Source organism: Sturnus vulgaris, chromosome 3 (genome assembly GCF_052056855.1).
Source record: "Sturnus vulgaris isolate bStuVul1 chromosome 3, bStuVul1.hap1, whole genome shotgun sequence".
NCBI classification, from domain to species: Eukaryota; Metazoa; Chordata; class Aves; order Passeriformes; family Sturnidae; genus Sturnus; species Sturnus vulgaris.
The window spans coordinates 51,009,752-51,035,270 of NC_142245.1; the positions used below are offsets into that span (position 1 = coordinate 51,009,752).

Genomic DNA, 25,519 nt, shown 5'->3' on the forward strand with positions numbered 1-25,519 from the left:
AAATGTATCCTTATAATTTTCAATTATAATCAAATCCTTGCTCCATGTTCTTGGGCCACTGTTCTGAGGCTAGAATTTCATTAGTTTAATAACTAATTCAATACAAGGTAGAGCATTAAAGTCAAGTAAGATGAGTTCAACAAAAAAGAACAAAAAAAAAAAGAGCCACAGACAGAGGAGAGTAGCATGAATTCAAGTATCGCAGAATTTTTTACAGATTAATTTGTACTTCCTGACTCACAATAAGCAACTGCTGTAATGAAAATGAACTGCAGAATCTTCATACAATATTTGAAGTAATTTATTTTTATTATTTGTTTTTTTTAAGCATCACTTCACAGTACATGATTCACATATATTCTGGCAGTCAGTCCTCAGAGTTAATAGGATGTTCCAGGATCTAAGCCCATTCAAAAGGGACAGTTTGGTAGATGTGGCTCAAGGGTCTAAGATGAACAGCTCATAGGAGTGGATCATTAGTTTAATCTCTTCTTTGTCTTTGAAGCACCGTTATCATTAATGACATAGTGAGAGAAGTCTGAAGAGAGACAATAAATAACAAAGTTATCCAGTACATGCTCTTTTTTTCCAGTTTTACATCAGAGATAAATCTTTCAATGTTACACTGACAAAAAAATCATTTTCACAGTACTTTCTGATTTCCAGGAAGAGCAGCTTCTGACTTTCCTTCCCTGAAGTGTTTACTAAGTGTTCAGAAAGTCCAATTCCCCATTCCTAGAATAACCAGAGCATCTTCTGTTTCCAGATTTAGAATGAAGAGATAGGGACAGGAGCAATGACTCATTCCTGTGCTATGGGAGCTGCTATTGATGGCAGAAGAGGAAAAAGACAAAGAAGTTTTGAGGAAGATAGCATTATTTTCACCAGCGAGGAAGGGAGTCTGAACTTTTCACATCACAGCTCACTGCTGATGGAATGGAAATGTTCAACCTTTTCATTACTGCTGTTGGTGGCAATTTTCAGCTGTCTCTGTTGGTGTCACAGCAGAGAAGAGAATAATTGAAAAGGCTGGTCACAGGCTGCAAGAGGCCCTTGCAGATACCAGCAAAGAGGCTCTAGGACTTGTCTTGGAATGCTACAGACCCTCGGCAAGGTGGGAAGAAAGACGAAGCCAGCATTTAACAGTGAAAAAATTAATTCAGGCGATAATAGGTCTGGCAGATTAACATGAATCCTGGGAAAAGTGAAACTGCTGATTAAAAATCAATTAAAAGAGGCTTATATAAATGATAATAATTTATAGAAAATTGTATAACACTTATAAAAATAGAATCTGGACAGCATGACATATCAAATTATGTCTTTTTATTAGCTTTTAAGTTTTACTCATAATGTTAATGCTGTTAACACAGTACACATAGGTTTTTGTGAAACATCAAGACTTGAATAGAACTTCCTGCTAACAATTTAGAATGATACAAAATGAACGTTTTACATGTTAAATGCATTAAATCTGACTAATAGGTGTGTGTTAAAATGGAGTCAGAAAGCCCATGCTCTTAATATACCGAGTAAAAAAAAATCTGATTCAAGGACCACACATGAATTTGAAGAGCAAAAGGTCCTCATGTCAAAATCCCCAGAGATACGAGGCCTGGAAATTCTGCTTTTGATTATTTGTCTATAACAGTACAACAGGCACTTTTCCAGTCAGAGGTATGTCAGATATATCCAAAACATACATCTAAAACTATGCAGCTCTTCAAAATGGGTGAAAAAGTAATGACCACATTTTAGTTAATGCACATAATGTGCTGCAAAATTGTTAGCTACAGTCCTAATGTTGCTCATCCCTGGGTTTTCCTGTTTGAGAGAAATGAGACACTGCAGTTACTGCTTAAGATGGCAGCTACAGACTTCTAATGAAAATATCTGAAAACGGCTCTGTCTCTTAGACCTCTTGAACTTCACTGTGATAGTATTACAGGAAAGTGAATATATTGTAGGTTTTCAAGGTGAGATGATTAAATAAGTTACAGAAAGGGGACTGAAGTAAAAAAACTCCTCATAATGGTCCTTTACTGTCAGTGAGTTCAATCTACTGAAATGACATATTTTTCCCAAACCACAGCAAAAACAGAAGATACTCCAGAAGTCAATTCTAAGTACGAGTTCAACAAGAACAAAATTTGGTCTTGAAATATTTGCCCATCATCCTTTTTCAGTAGAAGGAAAATTCTCCAAGTGCCCTTTAGAATTAACAGAAATCCCCAAAAATACTAGGAAATACGAAAGTAAAATGAGTTTTAAGATGTCTGTGTGCAAGGGCATCAGCACAGCTGATTCAGTATTCCACCATGAGATTGACTGACATAACGTAATATCCAAAAAGATTCATGCATTACACACGGCACAGAATGCAGCAAATACTATTATTTAGATAGTGATGTTGATGAAGCCAAAGGTAAATCACGTCAGCTCTAAACTAGGCTTTGCATGGTGCCTGGCTTTGCAGTAAGTCTATGTTTGTAAAGGTTGTTCTGGTACTAATGCTTGGCAGTTGCAGTAACTTTATGTATCACATTATTATTTCCTTTTTCCTATATGTGCAGTTGATTCCAGTGGTCTGAATCTCCTTTACCATTTAGCTCAAACAGGCCCTTGCTTTAACTCACTCTTTGACAAGAGCACATTAAAAAAGTTGTATCTGTCTTCTTTAGAAGAACTTAAAAAAAAAAAGTAAAAATGAAAAAATCTTCTTTTACTCTGTGTTGTTAAATGCTTCTCTCAAAAGAGCAACTCTCAGAGCATATTGCATGAATCTTCCTATTGTACTTCCCATCTGTTTTTTCATGCTTTCTGTAACAAAATAGTTAAGAGTGCTATCTTAAAATACTATTTACATGAGGTAACAGTCTTGCAATGAATGGGGCTGTTCACGCCTCAAACTATGGTTTCTTTTTAATCTCTCTGTGTATTCAGAAAAATAGCAATGTTGCATACACTTGGATCACACTGGAAGTATTTAATTTGAAAAGCCAAGAGGTACAAACTGGACTCTTACCTTTCCTGCAGGAAGCAAAGCAGAGCTAACACAGGGCTCTGATGCCCAGTCAAGTGACTTATATCGAGACTTCATCTGGTAGACAGGCAATGGAGAAACACTCAGATGTAATCAGAGACATTTACTCAAGTTATAAGCTTGTGTTAGTGTTGCTGCTTCTGCTCTTAAATAAGCAAGGGTAATTATTTAAATTCAAAAGTAATTTTTTTTCTCCATCAGAAAGACTTAACCCTACTGACACTATTTACAATGTACTTTCCAGACTGAACAGAAATATAAAACAAGTACTGGGATACATTGCTATTTATATTGGAAAACCTTACCTGGTGAGACTGACCCATAAAAAGGTAAAAACTTAAGGTTAAGGATGTGATGTTTTAAACTAAATAGAGTTATTCTGAAATATTTGTCAGAATACATTTGAAATTAATACAAAGCAAAATAAAAATGCTTCAAAAATACAGCACTTTTACTGACAGTTTGTTTTCTAAAGTATGGATGATTAGGCCATCAGCTTGAATCTAATACAAAGCAGATTAAAAATGCTTCAAAAATACAGCACTTTAACTGACAGTTTGTTTTCCAAAATATGGATGATTAGGCCATCAGCTTGAAACAAATAATTAACTCTTCAGTGAAAATACTTTTTTAAATATGAACATAGAGCAAATACATTTTGTTTAAACCTGAATCTGAAGTGATAAACATGGCCTGGAATGTCATATTAGAGCTAACAGAATATCTTTCAAAACAACAATTAAAATATTAATTAATATATATTGCCACGATATTATCTCCTTTGTCATTAACAATTTGTTTACAGTACTAAATAATGGGAAAAAAGTATTTTGACTGTAGAAGGGTATAAGAAGAATAAGGCAGGCTTTTTGATTGATAAGGGGTTATCAAACACTTGATGACCAAAGGTTTCTGGAACTTACACAGTTATTAAAAGAAGCAATAATGGTAGAATTTGTTTTTCCTCAGAGAAATAACAGTGTCTAACATTATAATATAATGGGAGTACAGGGAAAAGGTTTAAGGGGAGAAATGATATTATGCAGTCAGAAAGTAGCCTTATTATTTCTCTTATGAGATCACATGTCTGGAGTGTTGATATCTAAATAGAAAGATTCAAAACAAGGAATTAAGCAAGATAAGTAAGAACTTCACGACGCACAAGTTGCAACTTATGCTACACAAATGTGCAATCAAAAAATCAGCCAATGGAAATTTTGTTTTAAAAAATTGTTTGTGGAAGATTAGCAGATTTAAACATGCATTAAGCCAAATAAAGCAGTCCAAAAATTCCTTGTATGTGCGCTTTTATATAGAGTTTTATACTCTGATTAGACCTCAGATTTCTCAGTCTCTGTGCTAAGCGATCTATATATATTCCACTTAGTTAATTAACATAGAAATCACCTAAGTTAAAGTCAGAATTAAGAGTACTGTCCCACTTACATTGTGTTTTCCCAGATATGTGACAAAATACTAAAATACATGAGCAAGAAAATCAGGTTTAATTGAAGACTATATATTTTTGTCTCATTTAAAATATAAATAGCAAGTATAAGGAAAATTTTTTGATCAGAAACAGCTGTTCTCAATTAGGCCAAAGGGCCATCCATCTAAATTGGAATTTTGAAACTGGGACACACAAAATTCTCCATCACTTGAACAACAGCATATATTTTGCCCAGTTAAAACTGTTTTGTTAAAAAACCAAACCCCAATACCAAGTACACCTATATCACATTCCTTCTAGTATCAAGTTGCTCACAACTTTAAACTGATATCTACCAATTTGTCCAAGCCCCATATTTATAGGCTTGTAAACCCAAACCACTCCTGAAATCACGTCATTAAATAGTTGCCTTGCTGGTTACCTTCCTACTCTTCAGACGCCAAGCAGCTCTAAGCAGGAGGTTATACATCACCACCTGGATCTTGTGATTTGACAAAGTAACATTAACAGTTTGTTCTGTAATCTCCTTTAATGAGTTTTCAGTTTGCATCAGATAATCTGATGTGCCTGCCATATAAAAGCTGGGCAGCATGAGAGGCCACTTAAGCCCCTCTATCATGAAAAAAACTCAAAATTTTCTTAAGTTTTTTTGTTTCAATGCCTCAATTTTCTTTGAGAACTTTAGGAAGCTTTACAAAAAGTAATACTTTTAAAATTTATGTATTTTGCAAGCTGGTTTTCAAACTGATTTTTCACTTGATCATCTCTCAGCTGACTATGATATAATCACTCCTAAAATTATACAGGTATGTGGTCTCTTCAACAAATAGTATGTTTCCAAAGCTGCTTATCATATAGTATTTAAACATCACTTTTATACCTGCTAACAGTTTCATGTGTTATCAACAAGAGGAAATTTTTCCAGGTCATATGCCCATTTACAAAACGTTGGAAAAGTTTTAGAAATTAATCCTGATGCTGCAAAGAACAGTTATATGGATCTTGATATTTCAGTCTCTCCAGAAAATAATGCCTGATGGAAAAAACCTTTAATTTGTAAGGAAGAGCACTTGAATTTCAACAGAATTTCTAGCTGCCCAAGCTTATTTATTCTGTGCAGACAGAATATTATTCGGAAATAATCTCCTAAACAGTGGCCAGGCAAGATGCATCTTGTCTGACCTTGTGTCACAGCATGGCTGGGTAGAAGTATGAGGCCACTAACAACTCCCATTATCAAAAACCTGTCAGGAAGACTTCTTCCTTTTCTTGGTTGCTCCTTTGTTTTGTGATTTAGGTTTCAGGTTTTTAAAAACAAAGCTGAGCTAGTTCTTTTTCCCTGGAATGTTTCCATTGGTGATTTCCCGAAGAACAAGGATGGGCCATCCATGTTTGAGGTCATCAGAATTGCCAAATAAGTTATACTTTAATCATTCTTCTGTGTAAGAAAAAAAAAAAAATCAAATTTTCTCTGTCCAAAACTGTAATCTGTGGCACAGCAAATATGTGTATATCCAGACAATGAGCCAATAGATCTGTAGGTCTTCAAGGTATTTGAAGTTTGGGGAAAGGAGCATCACTAATGTTCTCCCAATTTTAAGTCCTGCATAAAGACTTTTAAAATAATGCAGGCTAGGAAATATTAACCTTTCAATAAGGAACGTCAATGCTATGTCACTTCAAAATGGGCATAAAGCACAAACCCAGTTTCTTACTCTTTGGTCTTCTCCATAGAAGAGATAGTGCTGTCTTTTCAGAACAGCATCTTACTTGAGATGTTTAAGTGTAAGGAAAGAAAGAAATATTTTCTTCCTGAAATGATGGTCTGGGTATTTAACAGGGCAAAGAAGGGGGAAGAGAGCTGCTATCAGCAGATGTTGTGATGGCTGCCCTCAACAGAGAGTTGGCTGTGTTGGCTTTGCTCAAAGTACAAACAAACTGCTAGCCTGGGGCCTCAATCTCAAACCAGAATCTTTGCATGTAGAATGTAAAGGTGGTTTATCAATCACAGAATTACGTTTTAGGACTGTACTCATGACTTACTAGGAACAGCTGCACATCAGGACAACATAAGTTTAAGTAGCACTTGTCCATCACATCTCTCTGACCTATAGTATTTCTTTGAGAAAACACATCTAATACCTATTTGAAGACTCCAGACAGATAACCTTATATGTGCCTAGTTAGCTAGTTCCATATGTAAATTGGAAAATGATTACAGATAACCACGTAATTTAATTTTTTTTTCAATTAAATTGAATTTTAACCCATGTAGTTTATATAGGGAAGACAGGGATTTTGAGCTATAATTTTGATACCTGTAATAATTGTTTTAGAACTATTCTGAATTATTTTCTACTTATGACCCTTTCATTTCAGTTAAAGGCTGAAAGCCTATGGGTGATAAAACATAAACACACAATCATAGAGTGGTTTGGGTTAGAAGGGACTTTAAAGACTGTCTATTTCCAACCCAAGTTTGCTGAAAGTCCTTCAAAGATTTGTGCCTATTCAGCTTCATCAGCTGATCTAGAACCTGCTCTTCACTCCAGTCTAAGAGATTAAATGTGATCTTAGAATATTTGAGTAAATTAGAGTGCTTTGAACAATAAAGGATGTTTCAGTCACTAAAAGGAATTTTAATTCCTATTCATCCACTGGTACTGTTGGTGAAATTTTCTTTTATTTCACTTGAAGCAGTTTTTCCCCAGTCTCTCCACAGATTCCAACCTACACAATATTTACACTGTGTTTTTGAATAAGCCTTGTGCTCAGATATATTGGAGGGTGGTGGTGTTAATTTTCACTTGTTTTGGTTTTGTTGCAGTATTTCATAGACAGATGGATTTCTGATTTCAGTAATTGTTTGTGAAATGCTTCACTTTGTGCCTGTATGTGGCTACCAAAATGATTTCCTGAATAGAGCACGTCTGTATGTCTCACCTTGTCCACCGTCTCAGATAAATCACTGGAGTGCTGTGCCTCTTTCTCACTCTGTAAATCACAAAGGCAATAAGAGAGATAGGGTTCACATACAAGCACCTCTGAATGGCTCTGAATAAAAGCAGCATATAAAATCTAGATAAAATGTGTGTTGGGGAAAAGACCATAGGCACATATAAAACCAGGGATCTAAAACAGGACTATGGTAGTCAAAACACTACAGAGCATCTTAAATTTAGGTATTATCTACAAACATCTGTGAGATCCTAGTAGAAATGGCTTTCTTTCTATAACAAAGTTGCAACTCGTGCTTTTGACTTAAGAATCCATCCTTGTCTAGCCCTCTCTCAAATATTCTAGTTGTTTTTCACTAGGAGCTCTGCTGATTCAATCAAAATGGATTAAGTAGTTCTCATTGTAAATATCAGCTTGGTTCAGCATCTGATAAATCTAATTTCTACATAAGAGCGCTCTCATCATTGTGAGCCATAACCTGATGAATTACAGGCTTACTAGGAGGCTTAGGCTGTGAGATAAAGAAAGGAAAATTTTCCTCATGATTTTCCTTAGAGACAGGATAAAATCACAAGGTTTGCAGCTGTATTCTATAATCTACATTCAGAGCTGCTAATTACAAGGCAGGATTCTTCTGGTGCTGTGGGGGTATTCACAAATGCAACTCTAAATTAAAAACACTTGTATAAAGAAATCTAGTGGTGATCCAGGGGTGATTGCTGTATGTTGAGGCAGCTGGTGCATTAGATATAAATGGAAGGATTTATTCACTTTGCCTTGAGGTGGGTGGCATTTTTCCCCCCCCCAGAGCTTTTTTTCAGTTTACTGAGAGTTTGGCTTAGTTACGCATTTTAACTATTGGCCAGAACTTAAGCAATGCCAGTCTGCCCTGCCTGGTGAGTGATATGTATGCTATTGTGTTCAGAGAGAGTGTTATAGCAAAGGCAGCAAGCTTTCTGCTGCAGCATTAGAAAAAAATATGATTTAAATTCTCAGCTACGGCTTTCCTACTTCACTGCAAGTGAGAAGTTGGGATGTTCACAGAAAGCAGGTTTCTGTCTCTGATGTATCAATAACTGCCATGATGATTGTCAGAAGTATAAGGTTTATGAGAAGACCACCCTGTGCTCTCTGCTTTGCTCACCTGTGCAAGGGAGGAAATGGTTTTGCACAGGTGCATTTATTAAATCTAATCAGATATATCAAAAGGAAGAAAGAAAAAAAATTGTGGTTATCTGGTTTGCTGATTGATCTACTTGAAGTTGTATCCCTGATGTGATATGTATTTTTGTTAATAAAGGTACCTGGCTCAGCTGCAAATCACGGTGAAAAAAAGATCTGTTCCTAGTTAGATTGAAAATCTTACCTTTAGTGTAGTATATAGTAAAAAATTGAGTTTAGGGTATATATTAATTTGTAAGTCCATCTCAGAAATTTTATTGCACTTCTTGGACAAAACCAGCTAATCTAATCAGATAGTGGGGGGAAAAAAAAGAACAAACCAAACCAAAAAATCAGCAGGAAGGAAGGTTGGTTGTCTGTATGCCTCTTCTTCCTTGGTCTATAGTCTGCCAAGTGTGAATCATGGTACCCATGAAGTTGAGTGCCTTGCAGTTCAAAATTAAGGTGCTGTTGGGCAAACCAAGTACTTTCTCGGTACTAATGAACTTCTGCTAAGCATTCATTTAGCACAATTTAAAACTGGAAAGTCTTGCAACATGTAACAGTACAGAAGGTGTAATATGAGCATTTGATATGAGCTCTGCAGTCACACAAAGAAAAGGGAGCAAGAAAGGACACCATTCCACTATCAGTGTTTCTTCCCTTACAAAACATGTTTGGCATCTGCATCTTGCAGTTTCCCCTGGCAACTCTCTACTATCACAGAATAGAATGTCCCAAGGCTACACTCCATTACACTGCACCATCTTTTCCTTTTTTATCCTTGCTCCACAAGCTTTAATGAAGCCCATCAAATTTGCACAAGTGCCCTATTTACTGTACAGAGATTACGTCAAAAGAAACGATGTTGGCTTCCTATTAATGCTTGAAGATTGGCAAACAATCACAAAAGTCGATTGCTGTTCAGTTTGCTGAGTGATGGCATGTACTGCTGCCTTGCCTAATTACAGCAAATCAGATGTTTCCTGTGGTGGAAAACAATACTAACAAATTACTAACTCCGTGTGTTTTAAGGGGAATAGTATATCTCAAGAACCAATTGAAGCAGAGCATTGGGACATGAAATTCTGTGGGTGTTCTATCATCAGTTTATTTTAATGTGTATTTATAGATAGGTAAACTAGAATTCAGGGGAAATATTAAACCTTTAAAATATACATAACTGAATAACTGCACAGTAGCTTTTCTCAGCTGATTCTGAGCCAAATTTTTACTATTGTGTTTTTTAATAAGCTTTTCCCCACAAATCTTCTGTTGAGTTAGAATAAAGAAACGTGATAAACAGTAAGGTAAGCATTAGTATGCAGAATAATCTACAAATAATTTTCAGGGTGCATAGAGATTAAAGGAATTGGCATTACCAGAGGAAAAACAACAGGAATTTTCCTCTGAGATTTTTAGTTCTCACATCGAAGGCAGTGAAGATAGAGCTGGCTTTGTGCATGTGCATATTCTTTCTACTTTTCAGTCAGTAGTTCTCCAGGATGTGTTTTTACACTGAGGGATTATTAGAACATCATGATAACTCCTACACACTAACTTCTGCATGTAATCAATGCCTGTAGCTTTACTTCGAACAAAACCAGTTGGTGTGACAGCCTTTGCTCTTTGTAAAGGATGACACTGATTCACTGATTCCCTTCACTTTTCACTTAACTAAGAGGAAGGCTGGATCAATCAATCAAATCTTTAAATTGTTATTTAAACCTTACTTACAGTACAGAAATCAGCCTGAAGAAATATCTGCTGACAAAATTTTATCTAGAGAACTTAATGCTTTTTATTTTCTCGAGGCTGAGCTGAGTAAGAGAAATAAAAATCATGTTTGTGACTTCTTGCTTGAGAAATTGCCTGTTAAGTCATGACATTGCCCACACACCTCTGATTTTGCTCTTGCAGCTCAAGGAAGGAAAAATAATTCCACAAAGAAAGCTTCAAGGAAGTTTCTTTAAGACGTATGCCAGCAGCAAATCATTGCTACATTCGTATGAAGTGAATACTGTTTTCAGGATTTATCAAAACACGTATCTACTCCTGTTTCCAGGCAGATGCCTCCCCTGGCCTCTCTGAAAATTTCCAGTTGGATGCAGTAGCACGTGGGCTGAGGAGAATCTCAGTGCACTGGGTTCAGCACTGTACTGAGTTTCTGTTGTGTTCTGCTGATCAGAAACTGTTGAGGAGATGCAGGAGGAGGGAGCCCTTCAGGTTTGATTGGAAGAAATGGAAAAGAATTCTTTTTGAGCCTAGGGGAAAGATGAAGTAACATTTTGTTGGAGCATGTGAAGGAAGATCCCTCTAACTGCTCGGCACCTTCATTTATATCCAGACTGATGCTAAGTTACTTGAAGGACTGAGAGATATAATGTTCATATCCATTCAGAGGAATTTGTAGTAACAAAATCAGATCTCTTCAATTTATTTTGTTGCCATCAGTTTCCCATTTTGCCTTCTTGCTCATGATCAAGTTCTATGTGTTTGAATTCAAACATCTGTGCTTTACTCTAAAAAGAAATTACTATGGTTCTCTACAATTTTCATACATAAATAATTTTAGTGCTATCGAAATGAAAATATTCTGAAGCTTCTTCCTGGCTGCTCTTGTTTAAGGCAGTTGTGACGTAAATGACACAGACTTGCTGTCTTTTCACTCTGTCTCACATTTCCTTCCTTTGCACTCCCCTTTAACATTTTCTCCCATCTCTTTCCCTGCCCTCCGTCCAGAGAAGTCAGTGTCTCATATCCTGTTCTCTGAATGTTGTTCATTTGCATGACCTTTACTACTCTTGATTACTTTAATGAGTGTTTTTAGTAATTATCATCATCCTGTTCTATTTTTCCACAGCAATACCCACTTTAATGGGTTTCAGATTTATAAAACATATGTTATATTAGCAAAATACTTAAATACCACCTCCCTTTCCCAGTAATGCTTGTACACATCAAATAAATAGTAGCTTTCTCCAGCTCTGAATAAATTTACAGTTGGCCTTATGGAAGTGTCTCAGCTGAACTAAGGGTACCAGCGAAAGCAAAGTGTGTCTTGCCATCAAAGTAGTTCACACTTCCATTGAACTGATGTGCAAGGATTTTTTCTGTGCCTTGCACGTTTTTCAGGAGCATCTCAGCTTTACTTAATAGTAAAACAAAAAAATAGTAAAATAGTGAATAGCAAAAAATTTACTAAAAATAGTAAATGAGTAAATACTAAAATATTCAACAGCAAAAAAAGTAATGGTGTTGAATGTGGATGCCTATCACACTTTCAAATGCTTTCTAATTAATAATAGTCAAAGAAATCCCTGTCCTCTCAGATCACATTGCAATAAGAGAATGCAGCAGGGAAGTGCAAGAAGAAATTTCTGCTTGTTACAGGTGCTTTGTGAGTCATGGACCAGACTTTACAGTGATAGGTGCTAAGCAAACACAAGCAAAATATGTGACCCACTTTTTGAGACAGAAACGTTTTCATGTTGCTGGTAGTGCTAGTGGGATATACTTCTTGATTTTAAACTACTTTTCAGTGTTTAGTACACTATAGATAAAATATTTTATCCCAATTACAGCCATTTGCTATTACTAGTTTTACTGAGTGTTACTGCTGGGTCCAACTGTTCTTTCTGGAATACAATGTGAATGTGGATTCACAGCAAAGTGAAGGCATTGTCTGCAAGAACTTCAAATGAGCCACCAATTCCCCAGCGAATCCTGCCTTTGGGGAACACAATGGCTCCTGATGAGCTGCAGCTTGTGCCACCATTCAGAAAGAGTAGCCAGGGACTCTACAGGTAGCTATGTGGTGCTGTTCAAAGTTCTAAGTGGCTTTATGACTCACCAAAGTAATGTGTAAAGTCCCACTTCAAGGTTTTCATACAGATCTTGTCTACCTGGACGCATTTCTGTGATGCTGGTGTCTAAGCTGGCTCATTCAGCAGCAGCACACAGTATGGGCAAAGCCATAATGGGCAGCCTGAATCTGCCTGGATTCACATGGCCTAGCACAGACCACACCATTTCCTTTCCAAACTTGTCTGGAAACTTACAAATTTCTCTAGATTTCTAGTCAGGGAGAACCAGAAAATATTGTTTCTGTTGGAGAGGGAGACAGCAAACATCATGCTTGCCAAATTTCTGACTTGGAAACCTTGTATTTGGTACTTCAGAGACCTTCAGAAGCTATTTGTGTTTCTAGCTCCACTTACAGATCTCTGCAGGGATCAGAGAACCTGACTATCCACATTTTTCTCACAATACTTTGCTTTTTCTCCTATGATTCCTTTCTACCCAAATTAATTTTCTATGGAGCTCTGGATCTAAAGGTAGAAATGCACAGTGGTGCAGACAAGTGTGATCAGCAGGCTCCTAAGGTTTGGGAGGTGTCCCACCATTTATTCTGCAATGCATGGGTGCAGCATCCAAAGAGAGAACCAAGCCATGGTTAAGATTTGATATATCTAGCAGGAGTAGGGGGAAAAACCACATGGTGGGATCTTCCTGGAGTCATGAAATTGACAAATTCAAGTCCTAGGCAGAACCCAACCCAAGCCAGATTTTGCTTTCTCTGCTTACTGCTTGCTCTTATTTCTCATCTCCTTTGTCTATTTACTACAGAAACTTTTAACCTCCTGCAGCAGCAACTGTACAAGAATTTCATTGTACACAGTGGAACTAAAAAGTCCAAGTACAATACATGAGCACAAGTTCTGATACAGGGATGGTGGCAAATCTTGGATGAGCCCTTTTGCTCCTATAGTTCTTTACTGGGGTAGAGATGACATACAAAAAAACCTCAGAATCCAGCGTTGTTTCCCAGACACATGCTTATTATTTACAGTGTTGTGTTGAAGTTCATCCAGGCAAGTTTCTGGGTTTTTCATCTTTGGGCAGAAGATGCTTTCTCAGGAGATTTCTAGTGCTTCCACACCCAGTCACAGTGGAAAAACTTTCTCATAACTTTACATTCCCAACAAATAATAAACAAGACCCGTATGGTTTTGCTTCAGGCTGTGAGTAAAATATAAGTCCCTGAGTAGAAATTCCCATTTTTTATATCAACCAAATATTCATCTGTCTTCTTTAATGTCAGTGTTTCATTCAGCACCATTTCTACTCCTTAATACTATTTCAGATAATAACTGTAATTGCTTATTGCCTCTATCTGCCTTCATACGGCAATTACAAATTTGTCTAAGCCAGGCAGCAATGAAAACAGAAGATTCAGATAAAGATATTCTCATACAAGTATAACAGCATCTTGTGTTAAAGAATTGTTCCTTCATTTGATTTCCAATAGTTTTAAAGAAAGTTTAATTTTGAATGACTTCTTTTTAAACCTTTACTAACTTTGCAAGAAATTATCCCATTGAACTCTGATCTTGAAATTCCAGGGATGGGACAGTGTAGCTGACTGAAACAAAGTCACAAAGTTCACAAAAGTCTCCTTGAGAAAGGAGATTTTCACTAAACAATCTTTCCACAGGGTGACTAACCAATGTAAAAAGAAATAGCTACTTTCATCCATACTTAAAATATTGACCTTTTTTGGAATACAAAAAAGATCACTTGAGATTTATAATGGTAAATAATGGCATTTTGTAGAAGAGTAAGAAACGCTTGGTTGTATGCTTGTGTGTCTGTGAGAATACAGAGCTGCAGTCCAATGAGGATTTTGTGTATAGGCAGGGAAGTCTAAATTGGGACTTCAGAAATCAAAATCATTCTTTGTGTTAAGAGATCAACCAGATTAGAGCAATATGTGCTTCACAGTCCTGATGAGATAACTTGTATGTCAGTTTGAGAGAGTGGTCTGCAATGCTGCTGCTGACCCCACTGAGCTCATCTTCTGTGTCAGAACAGGCCCATGTTTGCTTTTGTCTTTAATCTGGGTCATGTTTAGTCTGTTTATGTATCTCGTGGGTGTGATGGGTGTGACATTTTGACTTTAGGATTAAAGTCATTGGAAAGATTTCGGACCAGGTAAAAATGTTTTCCGTCTCACAATCCCGGTTGTTGATAATATTTTCTCTCTTATATGCTCATTTTTGTTCTTTAGTAGTTTCCATTTATGTAATGTTTGCCCTTATTAGAGATTGGTTTGTCTCATGGTACTTAATGATCTTAGTGATCACAGTAAAATCTTTTCTGCAGAGGGCAATTGCACTTGAGTGTGATTGGCTGGGCTTCTTTGAGCATTACAGCTGCAAGTCCTAGTATTTTGGTTCTTTGTTATCTCTTTACTACACAATAACCTGGAGTTTCAGGTATGAACTAAACTGTAGAAGCATGCAATATGTAGCCATACCTGACAACTGCATAGAAAAAGAAATTAATTTTTGTAGTCTTTACCTAGTTATTATTATTTAATATTTGAATTTTGGAAGATGGATTAAATGTCCTAGTTTGGCTTGACCTTGATTCCTAATAGTTATTGCTGGATAATAATTGTAAAAACATATTTCTATGTGTTTAGCAAACCTTGTGACTCTGAAAGTGACATTCAGACAAAAGGACCATAAAGGACAGCTACACATTATGTACCTTGGCATTGCAAGCATCTGGGAATGGGATTGCATATTTTAAGAGTGCAAAGCAGGGAGAGCAAGTGCCTGGCTTACAGACTAAATCCAGAGATCTTACAGGGAAAGAGTCTTGCTCATAAAACAAAAATGTGTGTGCAGGAGGAGGGTGGGTCAGATGCAGTAACAGGGAGAATTAATTGAATTCCTGTTTGATGCCATTAAAAGGCATCTTAAATTGCTCCAAAGGAGAAACCTGGACTCCAAAATCTAGGGGACCTTGGTAGTTATGTCCTATCTTTAATGTAGTCAAGTGGCTGAATGCCAGAACAACTTTGTATTTACTGCTGTGTAAATACAGGCCTCTGATGCAAGTAAACAAATATTCATATTGTCAGATCCGTGTGTTACTTTGTAATTGTTATTCTCCCCATCTGGGACCAGATTTTTGTTCTCAAAAGTTTTTGCTGAATTCATAATGAGCCCTCAAAACGTATATTTGTAATTTCTTACATTTAATGTCACTACACTTTACTTTTCCAGTGTCCTACAATTCCTAGAAGAATTAGCAACTGAAAACATTTCTACATTTAAAAAAAATGGAAAAGATGGATCCTAAGATTTATAGCATTTCACAGGAAAGGAGCCATCTTTTCAAATTGTCATTTACATTTGTTTGCAAGTCTGGAGTATATGCAAAAATAGGAGAGCATAAAACAAAATTTAAATCTAACATTTAGATTAAATAATCTGTGCCTTCAAAGGACACATTTAAACAAGTTACCTAGGTTGACACATTTTCAGTGACCTAGGTTCTTATACATCCCGAGTTTTAAATCAACACAATATATTGATAGATGGAGTAGGTGAAGTCAGATTGCTGAAGGAGATGCTTCTCCTGGAAGCTACTGTCCTCACAACAAGAGAAACTGAATTGTACATGAATCAGCTCCAGAAAGCACATCAGTGCAGAGGAGGCATCCTGTAAGTGATACATAGGCTGAGGAATGGAGGGGATAATCACTTCCATCACCCAGGTTCATCTATTGCCTAGAAACCCACTGGAAAGCCATGGTCCTGGGTAAGGTCTGTGAAGATGTGGATTGGAGATGTTTGGAATTAGAAAACTGGAAAAGAAGGAAGAAAGCAGCTGACAGAAAATCAATGGTTTATCATCTGTCAATGTCATTGCCAAGGCAAGTTGTCTCAAAATGTTACTGTATTCTGTAATTTACAAAATTACAGATGCTTGGCACAACATCAAAGCAACCTGTGTTTGTCCTTAATGAGTCTGCCTTCACAACAGGAGCTGAGCATTTACATGCTTTGTGTCTTACTTAACCATTTAGCCCATTCATCCAGATTCTGAATACACATGAAAATGTGAAGATTAGCATCTTGAAGTATCACTACCCTGCTAACACCGAACTGAGTATATAATTATAAAGTATAGCAGGTGTAATCCATTGAAGTAAATGGTGAAATCCTACTGGCTTCAAAGATTTTATCCATTAGGTATCTTCAATACATTTCCACTATTTTCCTGACTTACCTACCTTATCCTGTGCTTACATCTTTAGCATCTGAGTGAATTCATACTAGTTACTTCCTCTTTTTGAAAGTTTCTAATTATGATTCATTTAAAGGCTCAAACTGCTTGGAAAACCACTGCAAATCATCACTGTTCTTTGAAAGCAAAGGATCTGCTGCCGCATAAATATCACTGATTGTACACTGCTACATATGCTTTAACTTTGTGGACTGTTTGACATGTATGTGATGGTAATTAGGGATATTTTTGTATGAGATGCTAAGGAAATGAAGTTTTGACCCCAACAATGTCCTTCTCTTTATGTGGCAGTTACATTTTGGCTTGAATTTCAGATAACATAGCACTGAGGAGATTTTAATAAGAGATAAAAAAAGATGCAAAAAATTAAGACTCATACCTTGCAGTCTGAAAGAGATCAGCATTGAGGTCTGCTGCGGATTTGACTCTTGTTTATAAGAGAACTTGTCCCTTTTGCCTGGCTTGGGAGTGTGTTTCTCTGCCCTCTGATTATCCTGGTTTAATCAATAGTTTTATCACTGACCAATTTCATGTAATGAAACAAAATTATGAAATGTTTCAGGGCTACTTAAGGTTACTGCTCAATCTGTGCAGTTGATGTGCTGGGGAAGGCACCAGCCAGGGCACTGTACACTTCTTTCCCTCTTTCTGATAAGGACATAAATCAGAACGGTAATTTGGACTTAGTTCTGTCTATTAAAGACAAAACTCAGCATTAAATAACTACAAACTTGTGGATTACACAGAATATTTGAAGACAGCTCATTTAATGCCTGTAGATTGCATGGGAATCTCAAAACACAGAGGTGTTGCATGCAGTGGAATGTGGAGGTGAGGGGGAAGAAAATAGGTGGACACCTAGAAAACTGGCCAAAGCATCATTCATGTGCAAGCTGGGCAAAATCAAATTATTTTCATTTGCATATTTCAATATGCTTTTCATCCTCAAGGCTTATACCTACTGGGTCACACTACCATGTTTCAATTCAACAGGATAAGAAAGCTACTTATTATCAGCTTCCTGTGAAAGCTAAAATTGTCTTTGATAGACTAAATAATCCTTTTTAAAAGACGTTGGCCTCAGCTTCATTTCGAGTAATGCCTATTTCACAGAACATACAATGGAAATAAGCAAAAGACCTTAAAATTCTGAAAACTTAGTAAAATATCTAAGTAGTAAAATGAATTTAAAGTTGTAAAAATAGTTCTCCTGCACCTAAAATTTTATAGGTGTCACGGAAAAAAAACCCCAAAAACCAGAAAAAACAAGAATGGAGCTCTATGTAGTTCATATATGTTGAAATGAAAACCTAGGAATTGTGCATTATATTCCTCAGTATTTTTTAAGAAAGAATCTACCTGTGTGTTTATCTGTCTAAAATAGTGATGCAGTACAAATTCTTAAATGTTAAAATGAGGCTTTGAATTGGAAACTACCTTATGATTATTTTTCCCATTTTTTCTTGTTTATCAACCATAGCATTTAATATACTCAATTGAACAAAAATGGATTTTTTCTTGCAATACTTTTATGTTTTTAGTCTCACTGGTTGATATACTAGCTTTTCTGAGAGTGCTTGTAACCTGTTGATGCAGAACTGCATCTGGTTTGTTTTTCTACTGTTTCAACTACCTCTGTGGCATGTAAAAGCATTACTTTTGGTTTATTTCTTTGTCAACTGTTTTAAACACCAAGAGCCTCATAGAAATAATCCACTGGCTGAAAAGGAGGTAAAAAAAATTGCTTGCACAAACTGGAGCTGGATGAACTTGGACAATTATCAGTAACAGTGGTATTAAAAAGATAAAAGTTTTGGATTTGCTGATCTCGCTGCTCTTTATGACTTCAAATTTTCTCTGGACACGCTTGTTTTTTAGGAGGAAGTTTTGCTATTCACCTATGAGTGATAGAGTGAAAACAAAAGCACTCAGCAATGGCCAAAATAAAAGCTTGTTCCCTTTCAGGTAAGGAAAAATGCTTAAAATTTTCACCTGTCTGTTCTCAGTTTTCCTAGGTTTGAAACTAAGTGTCCAATATTATTGTATTGGGTCTGACAAAACAAGATGTTTTTGCATAGAGTCTGCTCACTAAAACAAATGTGAGTCATTGACAGCAATGTTTTCTCACCGTTCTTTTTCAGTGCCTGGGAACTGTGTGTCAGCTCCTTTGTCCCATGGGATGAAGTCCTTTGTGCCTGTACACAGCATTTGTGGTGGCTGTATGAACTGCACCTTTGCTGGGATGGCTTACCCTGACTTTGGGGGCTTTAAACTGCTCTGGAGACCTGACTCTGAGGGTAGACTGTGCTGTCATCCTCTTCATTAGGAGTGTGACTGACATCCTTTGGAAGTCATTCAAATGCTGCAAAACAGAAACCAGTCTATGACTGGACTCAAAATAAGTTCAAAACATTAATGTATCCAGTTATTTTTTTTAATTAATTCAAGGGTCACATCTGCTGAAAATCAAGGTCCACACAATAGGCTAAATCACTGTCTCAAAGTAATGGGGATTTGAAATTCTCTTCCTGATGTGTACATCATTGTATATAATGCTTGTTGAACTCATCCAGTGCTGTTTACATGAAGTATCTAGTCTAAAGATGAGAAATTATTTGTATTCTCTTTTGATTAAAATAAGACCATTTTGTTGGGGATATTTCCCATCACTTAAATCTACGAATAAGTGTATAGAAGTAAAAAGGAAAGGTAAAAACAAAGCTAAGAGAAACAGAATTACATAAAGAAAGATTTTTTTTTTTTTTTTTAACTGAGCAGTTTATGGGAAGAAGATTGGGAGCCCTGATAGGGGTTCAGTTAGAGGAAAATTTTTTTGCCAGAAAAAGCTGAATTTCTTGCTCATATTGGAAAAACTGTCTGACAAGAGGTAGGTGGCATCAAGGCTGGAAAGCTGGACAAAATATTTCATGGATAAGTTTGAGAAAGCTGGAGAGAATTCTCTTTTGGAGACACACTGCTCCCAACAAAGGTAATCTTCTTATGAAAGCAATTGGAAGCCCAGAAGTCCGAACCATGTACCAACACAGAAGCTTTTAGGCCAAGGAAATGAGGACTAAAGTCATGTCAGCAATCTGTGTCCTCCTGTGGGGATCAGCTCACTCTGAACAACATCCTGCACTTACCAGCCTCCATTCTTGTCTTAGTCACATGGCCTTGGGTCATTCCAAACAGCCCTGAACCTCAGCTGGTATCAGCCACAGCAGCTTCTGACAGTTCACACAGGCTCTCTGTAAGCACAGTAAAAATATCACACAGATCCCAGGAGAAGAAAAGAACTGCTAGGGACTCTGTTCCACAAACTGTGCACCAAAGATGCTTCCAGCCATTCATTGCAGCTATAACAAGACTAATCTGAAGGCATTGATTTGTAAATAAACAGGCAGAGAACATTCACATCTAGTCACTATGAGCAATTTCACATAATTCAGCCTGGAGAAATTGGACTTTAGAAGTTTCCCAACAGAAATTAGAATGTAACATATGAACTCACCTCCAACAGTAGCGTGTCTGTATTTATGGGGAGGAATAAGCATAAACTTCCTTGAAACTATACTTTGACTGTGGTTGTTGACCCTTTCCTTCATTTTCATGAATGCAGGCCCCTGTCACTCTGCACTACTTGTGCACCTTTATTGTGCCCTGACAAAGAAAGCTGCAACAAACTTGACAAAGAACAACTTTCATCACAGAGTTTTCAGCATCCTCAGATTTACATGTTTATGCCCTAAGGAAAAGTAGAAATACTTTAGGGAATCACTGTAACATCTACAACTTTGCAATTCGGAGCAATTTTGGGAGCAGCAGAAGAAATTGGAAAGGAAGAGTCAGTCACGAACTCATTCATCTGTGGTAGCAGTTTGAACATGACGCCTCATTTTCTGCTCCTTATTCCCAGCTCCCATTCAGATATCACTGAGAGCAATACAAAGAGCAATTTTGGTCTGTTTCTACAGCCTGTCCTAAAGATGGTCAGGGCAGAAATAAAGCAATGGGAAGAAAGTGGAAGGTATCTCAGGGTGGAGCCATCTTTCTGCCTCTCCATGCACAGTGCCTGCTATTCTATCACGTGCAAACAAATTTTACTGGCAGTGAGATGAATTAATTTTTTTAAGTTTCAGGGAGTATATCTGGGTTTAAGGAGTGTGGTTTGGGTGAGGCCAATTAAGAAGCCTCTCTAATATCCAACTTCCTTTCCAAAAACCACAATGGAAGGATTGCAGATTTGTGAAGAGGAATGCTGTTCCATGGTAAGAGAGAACACATTTTAGTGTGCTGAGAAGGGAGAATAGTTAAAAACAAATATTAAAGCATCTCCAATGCTGAACCAGGACTGTTAAAGGAAGTCAAACAAATTATTTCATCAAGTAGGATTGCTCAAAAAGCCAGGCTCATAAATTTGAGGGGTTACCATATATACTCTGATGCTTATTCTGGAGAGAAGGAACGACGGTGTCTGAGTCAAGCTCAGCTTGTTTTTCAAGAGCTGCATGACTAAAGTCTCCCATTATGGCCAAGTTCTATGCTTTGGACAATCCTGCTAACTGCTAATAAAAAGAGTTATCTACTTTATCTGCTTGGATCTGCAGCAGATTCCTCAACAATGCCTATATTCTTGTCCTTTGTACTATTGCTCAAACTATCAATGCGTGTTTTCTGCTGCATTCTGAACATCTCAGTGAGACATGAGGCATAATCTCCTTCACCTTTTTTCCTCTTGTTGTTTCCTCCTCTTGCTCCTGAACAAGCTGTGCTCTTTGGCATTAGTATTCCAGTCACATACTCACATGACTCTACCCTACCAAGTTTCAGTTATGTCAATTAAGTTGTAATTTTGATCTTGCTTTAAGTGTTCTGGCTCTATTATATTTATTTAGATACAATTTACATCAGTCTAGAGCATCAGTTGTTTTGTTTTCTTTTTTCTTCCTTCAATTACATGTTTTTAAAGGATGAGTTTTCATTTTCTCAGCTATTTTGTTTAGGTCAGCGTGGGTCACTTTTATCTGGACACGTAAGTCACCAGCCTGACAGGATATTTTAGCATATATCAAATCAGATTAGCAAATCTATGCTGAAGTTTTTTCTTTGCTAGGTGGAGCCAATTTTTTCTCATAGTCCTTCCCATGTGAATGTATGGCTATGCTGAGGTAACTAAGATACTCCTTCTCATTCCCACCCTTACTTGCATCTCCTCATGCAGGCATTAAGATTCTTTGTCCAAGTAGAAACTGCAATCAGAAGTGCTTCTCTACCTTTTCGCCAAAGAAACCTCTACATCACAAAACCCACAGTGACCACTCACTGTCACAGGGCCACTTGGTTGCAGGAGGCTGAAGTAACCTCTAATTTATCTAGGAGAGAGACAAGACCTAAGACTTTGTGTAAAACTGGAATTTACCTGGACCCTACTTAATGAAATGCAATGTAATGTTGTTAATCAGATTGATCCTAAAATGCAAAAGCAAGAAAATAACCAAACCAAAATAGACATTTGGAAATCTCCTACTCTTACATCTATACTCCACAGTAGGATCAACTGTATCAAAATTGTTCATTAAGAATAATCGACTAACCATATTTTTAAAAATAACCAGTAACAAGACACTGCAGACTATCACAGCTCATCTCTTTCAGTACCTCACTCTCCTACCTTTAGTTTTTTCCTAAGTCAAACAACTTTTCTCTGCTGCTCTAACCACAACTCATATGGAGAAAAATTTAATCCCTCCTTCTTCGCAAATTGTCTGGATCTATTCTAGTAAAATAAACAGAGCCAGAATGCATCTCGAAACAGTGGACCTTGATTATCTACTATGTCATATTTCTAGAACAGACCTTCACAGATTTTGGACACTGCCCTGATTGCTTTCCAAACACAGTCTGAGACTTATCATCAGCTTAGATGAAGCTATGCTGCCATAAAGGGTAAAAAAGTTTAAAGGCCAGATAATGTCTCCAGGCCAAAAACTAAACTCTATCTTGCATTGTTTATTTTCTTTCAGAGAAATATAGCCTTCATATAGTTAAGAATATCTATCAACTCTTCTTTCTTTGGACTAAACAATATCAATCTCAGTCTTTCTTCACAGAGTCCAGATCACTTCCACTGAAATCCATTCAGTTTTCAGCTGATATTCCCAAAACTGGTTCCTGAAGTGCAGTTCCCAAAGTGCATTACTCAGCTGTATGCTCATCAATGCTGAGTGAAGATGAACACGATGATTTTCTGTGCACTATGAATAATATTTCTATTTGTGCATTTCAAATTGCTTCATACGGTTCTCTAAGTACAGTCAGTGAATTTAATGTTCTCTAATTGATTTTGTAAATCTCTAATTTATTTAATAGTTTTTAATATGTTATCCTAGCATTTACATCCCTGTAACCCTTAGCATTTGTTTGTGAAGATGATTGCATTAGCTGTGATAACACAGATACACTTTTCAGTAAGCAAAAATCATTAACTATTTTGACCTCTTTGGAGCTATATTTTCGTAGAATCGATCGGTGTTCATGGGGAAGTTCCTATGATTTCTACTGTATTTGTACATGTTCTGTGGAGCACTGAGAAATTTCTTTCTCGGGAGCTTTCTGCCTACCCATTTTTAAAAGCACTTCTCTGTGTTTTAAAATTAAATATGAGACCATTAAGACTTTTTAGAAATTAATTGTGCCTCAGACCGAGTTCTTTGAAAGGATTCCCTAAAACAACAAATCGATGAAATTACAACGAAGCAGATAACATGCAGATAATATGCTGTTGTTAACTGACCTCCTATCAATTACCTTGTGCCGTTTTGGCCCTTTTTGCCCGTGCTAATTGACCTTGATGAATGTTATTTGTTTCTTGAAGCTCCAGCAGCGTGGTTTCTCCGCTGTCAGTGGTGTGGTTATAGTGAAGGCCAGGCTCTACCTGCCTCTTGCCTTTTGCTGTGGTCTTTGTCACGGAATGAAAGGCAGTGTGGCGGTGTGCAGCCGAGCTCGGAGGCGAGCCCAGCTGGGCTGCGATGTGCCGCTGGAAGGAGCACTTGTTAGCCCAGGTCAGCCCTCAAGGGTGACTGCATCCGACACTCGGATGGGCTAAGGAAAGCAGTTCGCTGCTCCTCAGTGTGGCTCCTGCTGACTGATAAATGGATGTGTACAGTAGTCTCAGCCTTATCTCTTCAGCCAGGTTTACACTGGTGTGACACTGCTGAACTTAGACAAGCAGCTCCTGATTTACTGTAGGGCGAGGGCAGGATCGGGTCTGATTTTGCACCACAACCCACGGAGATAACCCAGCTCTCCCTGGAAAATATCTCGTGTATGTTTAAGAATACTTCGATATATGTAAGCATATTTATAGCCTTTCCCCGCGTTGTGAGGATATTTTGATCTTTCTGGTACCTCTGGCTATAAAACCGTTCCGAGCTGAATCCAGGACAGATAAATCATGACTCCGGCTTCTTTCGCCTAGGGTAGCCTGCCTAAATCACTGCCACATTCCGCCCATAGTAGTCGTTTAAAATTAATAGCACATGCAGAGGAAAAACTAACCCCTTTGACGTCACTCGCGAAAAGAGGAAACATAAACAGAAAGGGTTTCTCTCCGGCGCTGGCAGCAGGGCAGGGATTGGCAGGGCAGCGATTGGGCTGCGCTGCGCCCGCGGCCGCGGCAGCGCCTCCCGCCCGCCGGGCCTGCGCCGCCTGACACGGCTCCGGCTGCGGCAGCCACGGGCCGCTCGCCCGCCTCAGCGCGCCCTGCTCCTGCCCGCCGGCTTCTTAAGGTGGCTCATTGCCTGGCTTGGGGGACTTGGGGAGCTCTCCTTTCCTCTTTTTTTTTTTTTTTTTTTTTTTTCCCCTTTTCCCCTCCTCTTTAATTTTTTTTTAATTTTAATTTTTAGTTATTATTATAATTTTTTTTTTGTTCTGCTGTCGTTACTTATTTCTGTTCCCAATCCTGGATGCAGTTGCTGGATTCTGCAGTACAAGTCTTCATGAACAAGCTGCACCGCTTAGAGATTTCACGGCATTCAAAGGTCACAGAACTGCCACTATGGTTAAATGTCTTGTTTAATGGTTGAGGTATGTACAGCAAATCTAAAAGAGCCAGCATGATTTTTTTTTTTTTTTCTTTTTTGAAGGGGAACTAAAATTGTGAGGGGGAGAGGGAGATAATACTATTATTTACTGGAAAAGATTTTTACTGGTGATTGTTACTACAGCAACCGTTTTTTGAATTTCCTCCCTTTTTCTGTTTATTCAAACTAGATGAAAATTCTAACTTATGTGGATTTAACCATTTGATGATTGCAGAAGACTGCAAAAAGAATCTCTTGTGGTAGTCCTTTCTGACCCCACTGGGGAAAGTGTGATTGATTTTTCTGTATGTTTTCCTACTGCTCTGTGGCAGGAGAGGAGACCTGGGACTTGTCTGGCTTAGATAAAGGGAGAAGAAAACAGAAACTTGTTCCTATCCTGAGGGGGCTGTGAGTTTTCTGAGAGTTAGAGCAGAGGGAGGAAGAGTTGGAAATAAACAGGTCAAGTAGAAAAGAATATCGGCCTCATTTTTAGGAGTACATGTAGTGGGTTTTTTTGTTGTTTTGTTTTATTTTGTTTTGTTTTTTAATCATGCTTAGATTACTTTACTTGCTTTGGGTTCAGAAGTTCAAAATTAAGAAGCAGCCTGAGCTTTGACTAAGAAGCAGATACCCACTGGGAGGGGAGAGAGCTGGTTGTCTTATATCAACACCAGTTCTCACCAGCTTTTGCTACCTAAACAGAGAAAAGTGGAAATTTGCTCT

The 25,519-nt window shown here is 37.5% G+C and overlaps 1 protein-coding gene and 1 long non-coding RNA gene across 16 annotated transcripts in view; one reads left to right on the forward strand and one right to left on the reverse strand.

Annotated features, from left to right (window-relative positions):
* Positions 1 to 285: 285 nt before the first annotated feature.
* Positions 286 to 24,361, reverse strand: LOC148224332 (uncharacterized). Of its 13 annotated transcripts, none has more exons than XR_015802386.1 (6): positions 24,273 to 24,361; positions 19,859 to 19,963; positions 18,967 to 19,077; positions 7,437 to 7,487; positions 3,026 to 3,100; positions 286 to 538 (listed from the first exon to the last, which is right to left on the reverse strand). It is a non-coding gene; the product is annotated as an uncharacterized LOC148224332 (long non-coding RNA). The 13 variants fall into 13 exon arrangements; XR_015802387.1 differs by having other exon boundaries at positions 18,967 to 19,096; XR_015802388.1 differs by lacking the exon at positions 24,273 to 24,361 and adding an exon at positions 23,523 to 24,246 and having other exon boundaries at positions 286 to 1,195.
* The window catches only part of PDE7B (phosphodiesterase 7B), a 167,756-nt gene continuing 166,542 nt past the window's right edge, over positions 24,306 to 25,519 (forward strand). Inside the window, exons 1-2 of one of the 3 annotated variants that reach the window (XM_088161604.1) lie at positions 24,306 to 24,502; positions 24,686 to 24,800. In XM_088161604.1, the coding sequence (XP_088017730.1) occupies positions 24,780 to 24,800 (21 nt within the window). In that variant the 5' untranslated portion in view covers positions 24,306 to 24,502; positions 24,686 to 24,779. Of the gene's footprint in view, positions 24,503 to 24,554; positions 24,801 to 25,519 lie in introns of those variants that run through there. The other 2 variants (XM_014879037.2, XM_014879038.2) reach the window with 2 other exon arrangements.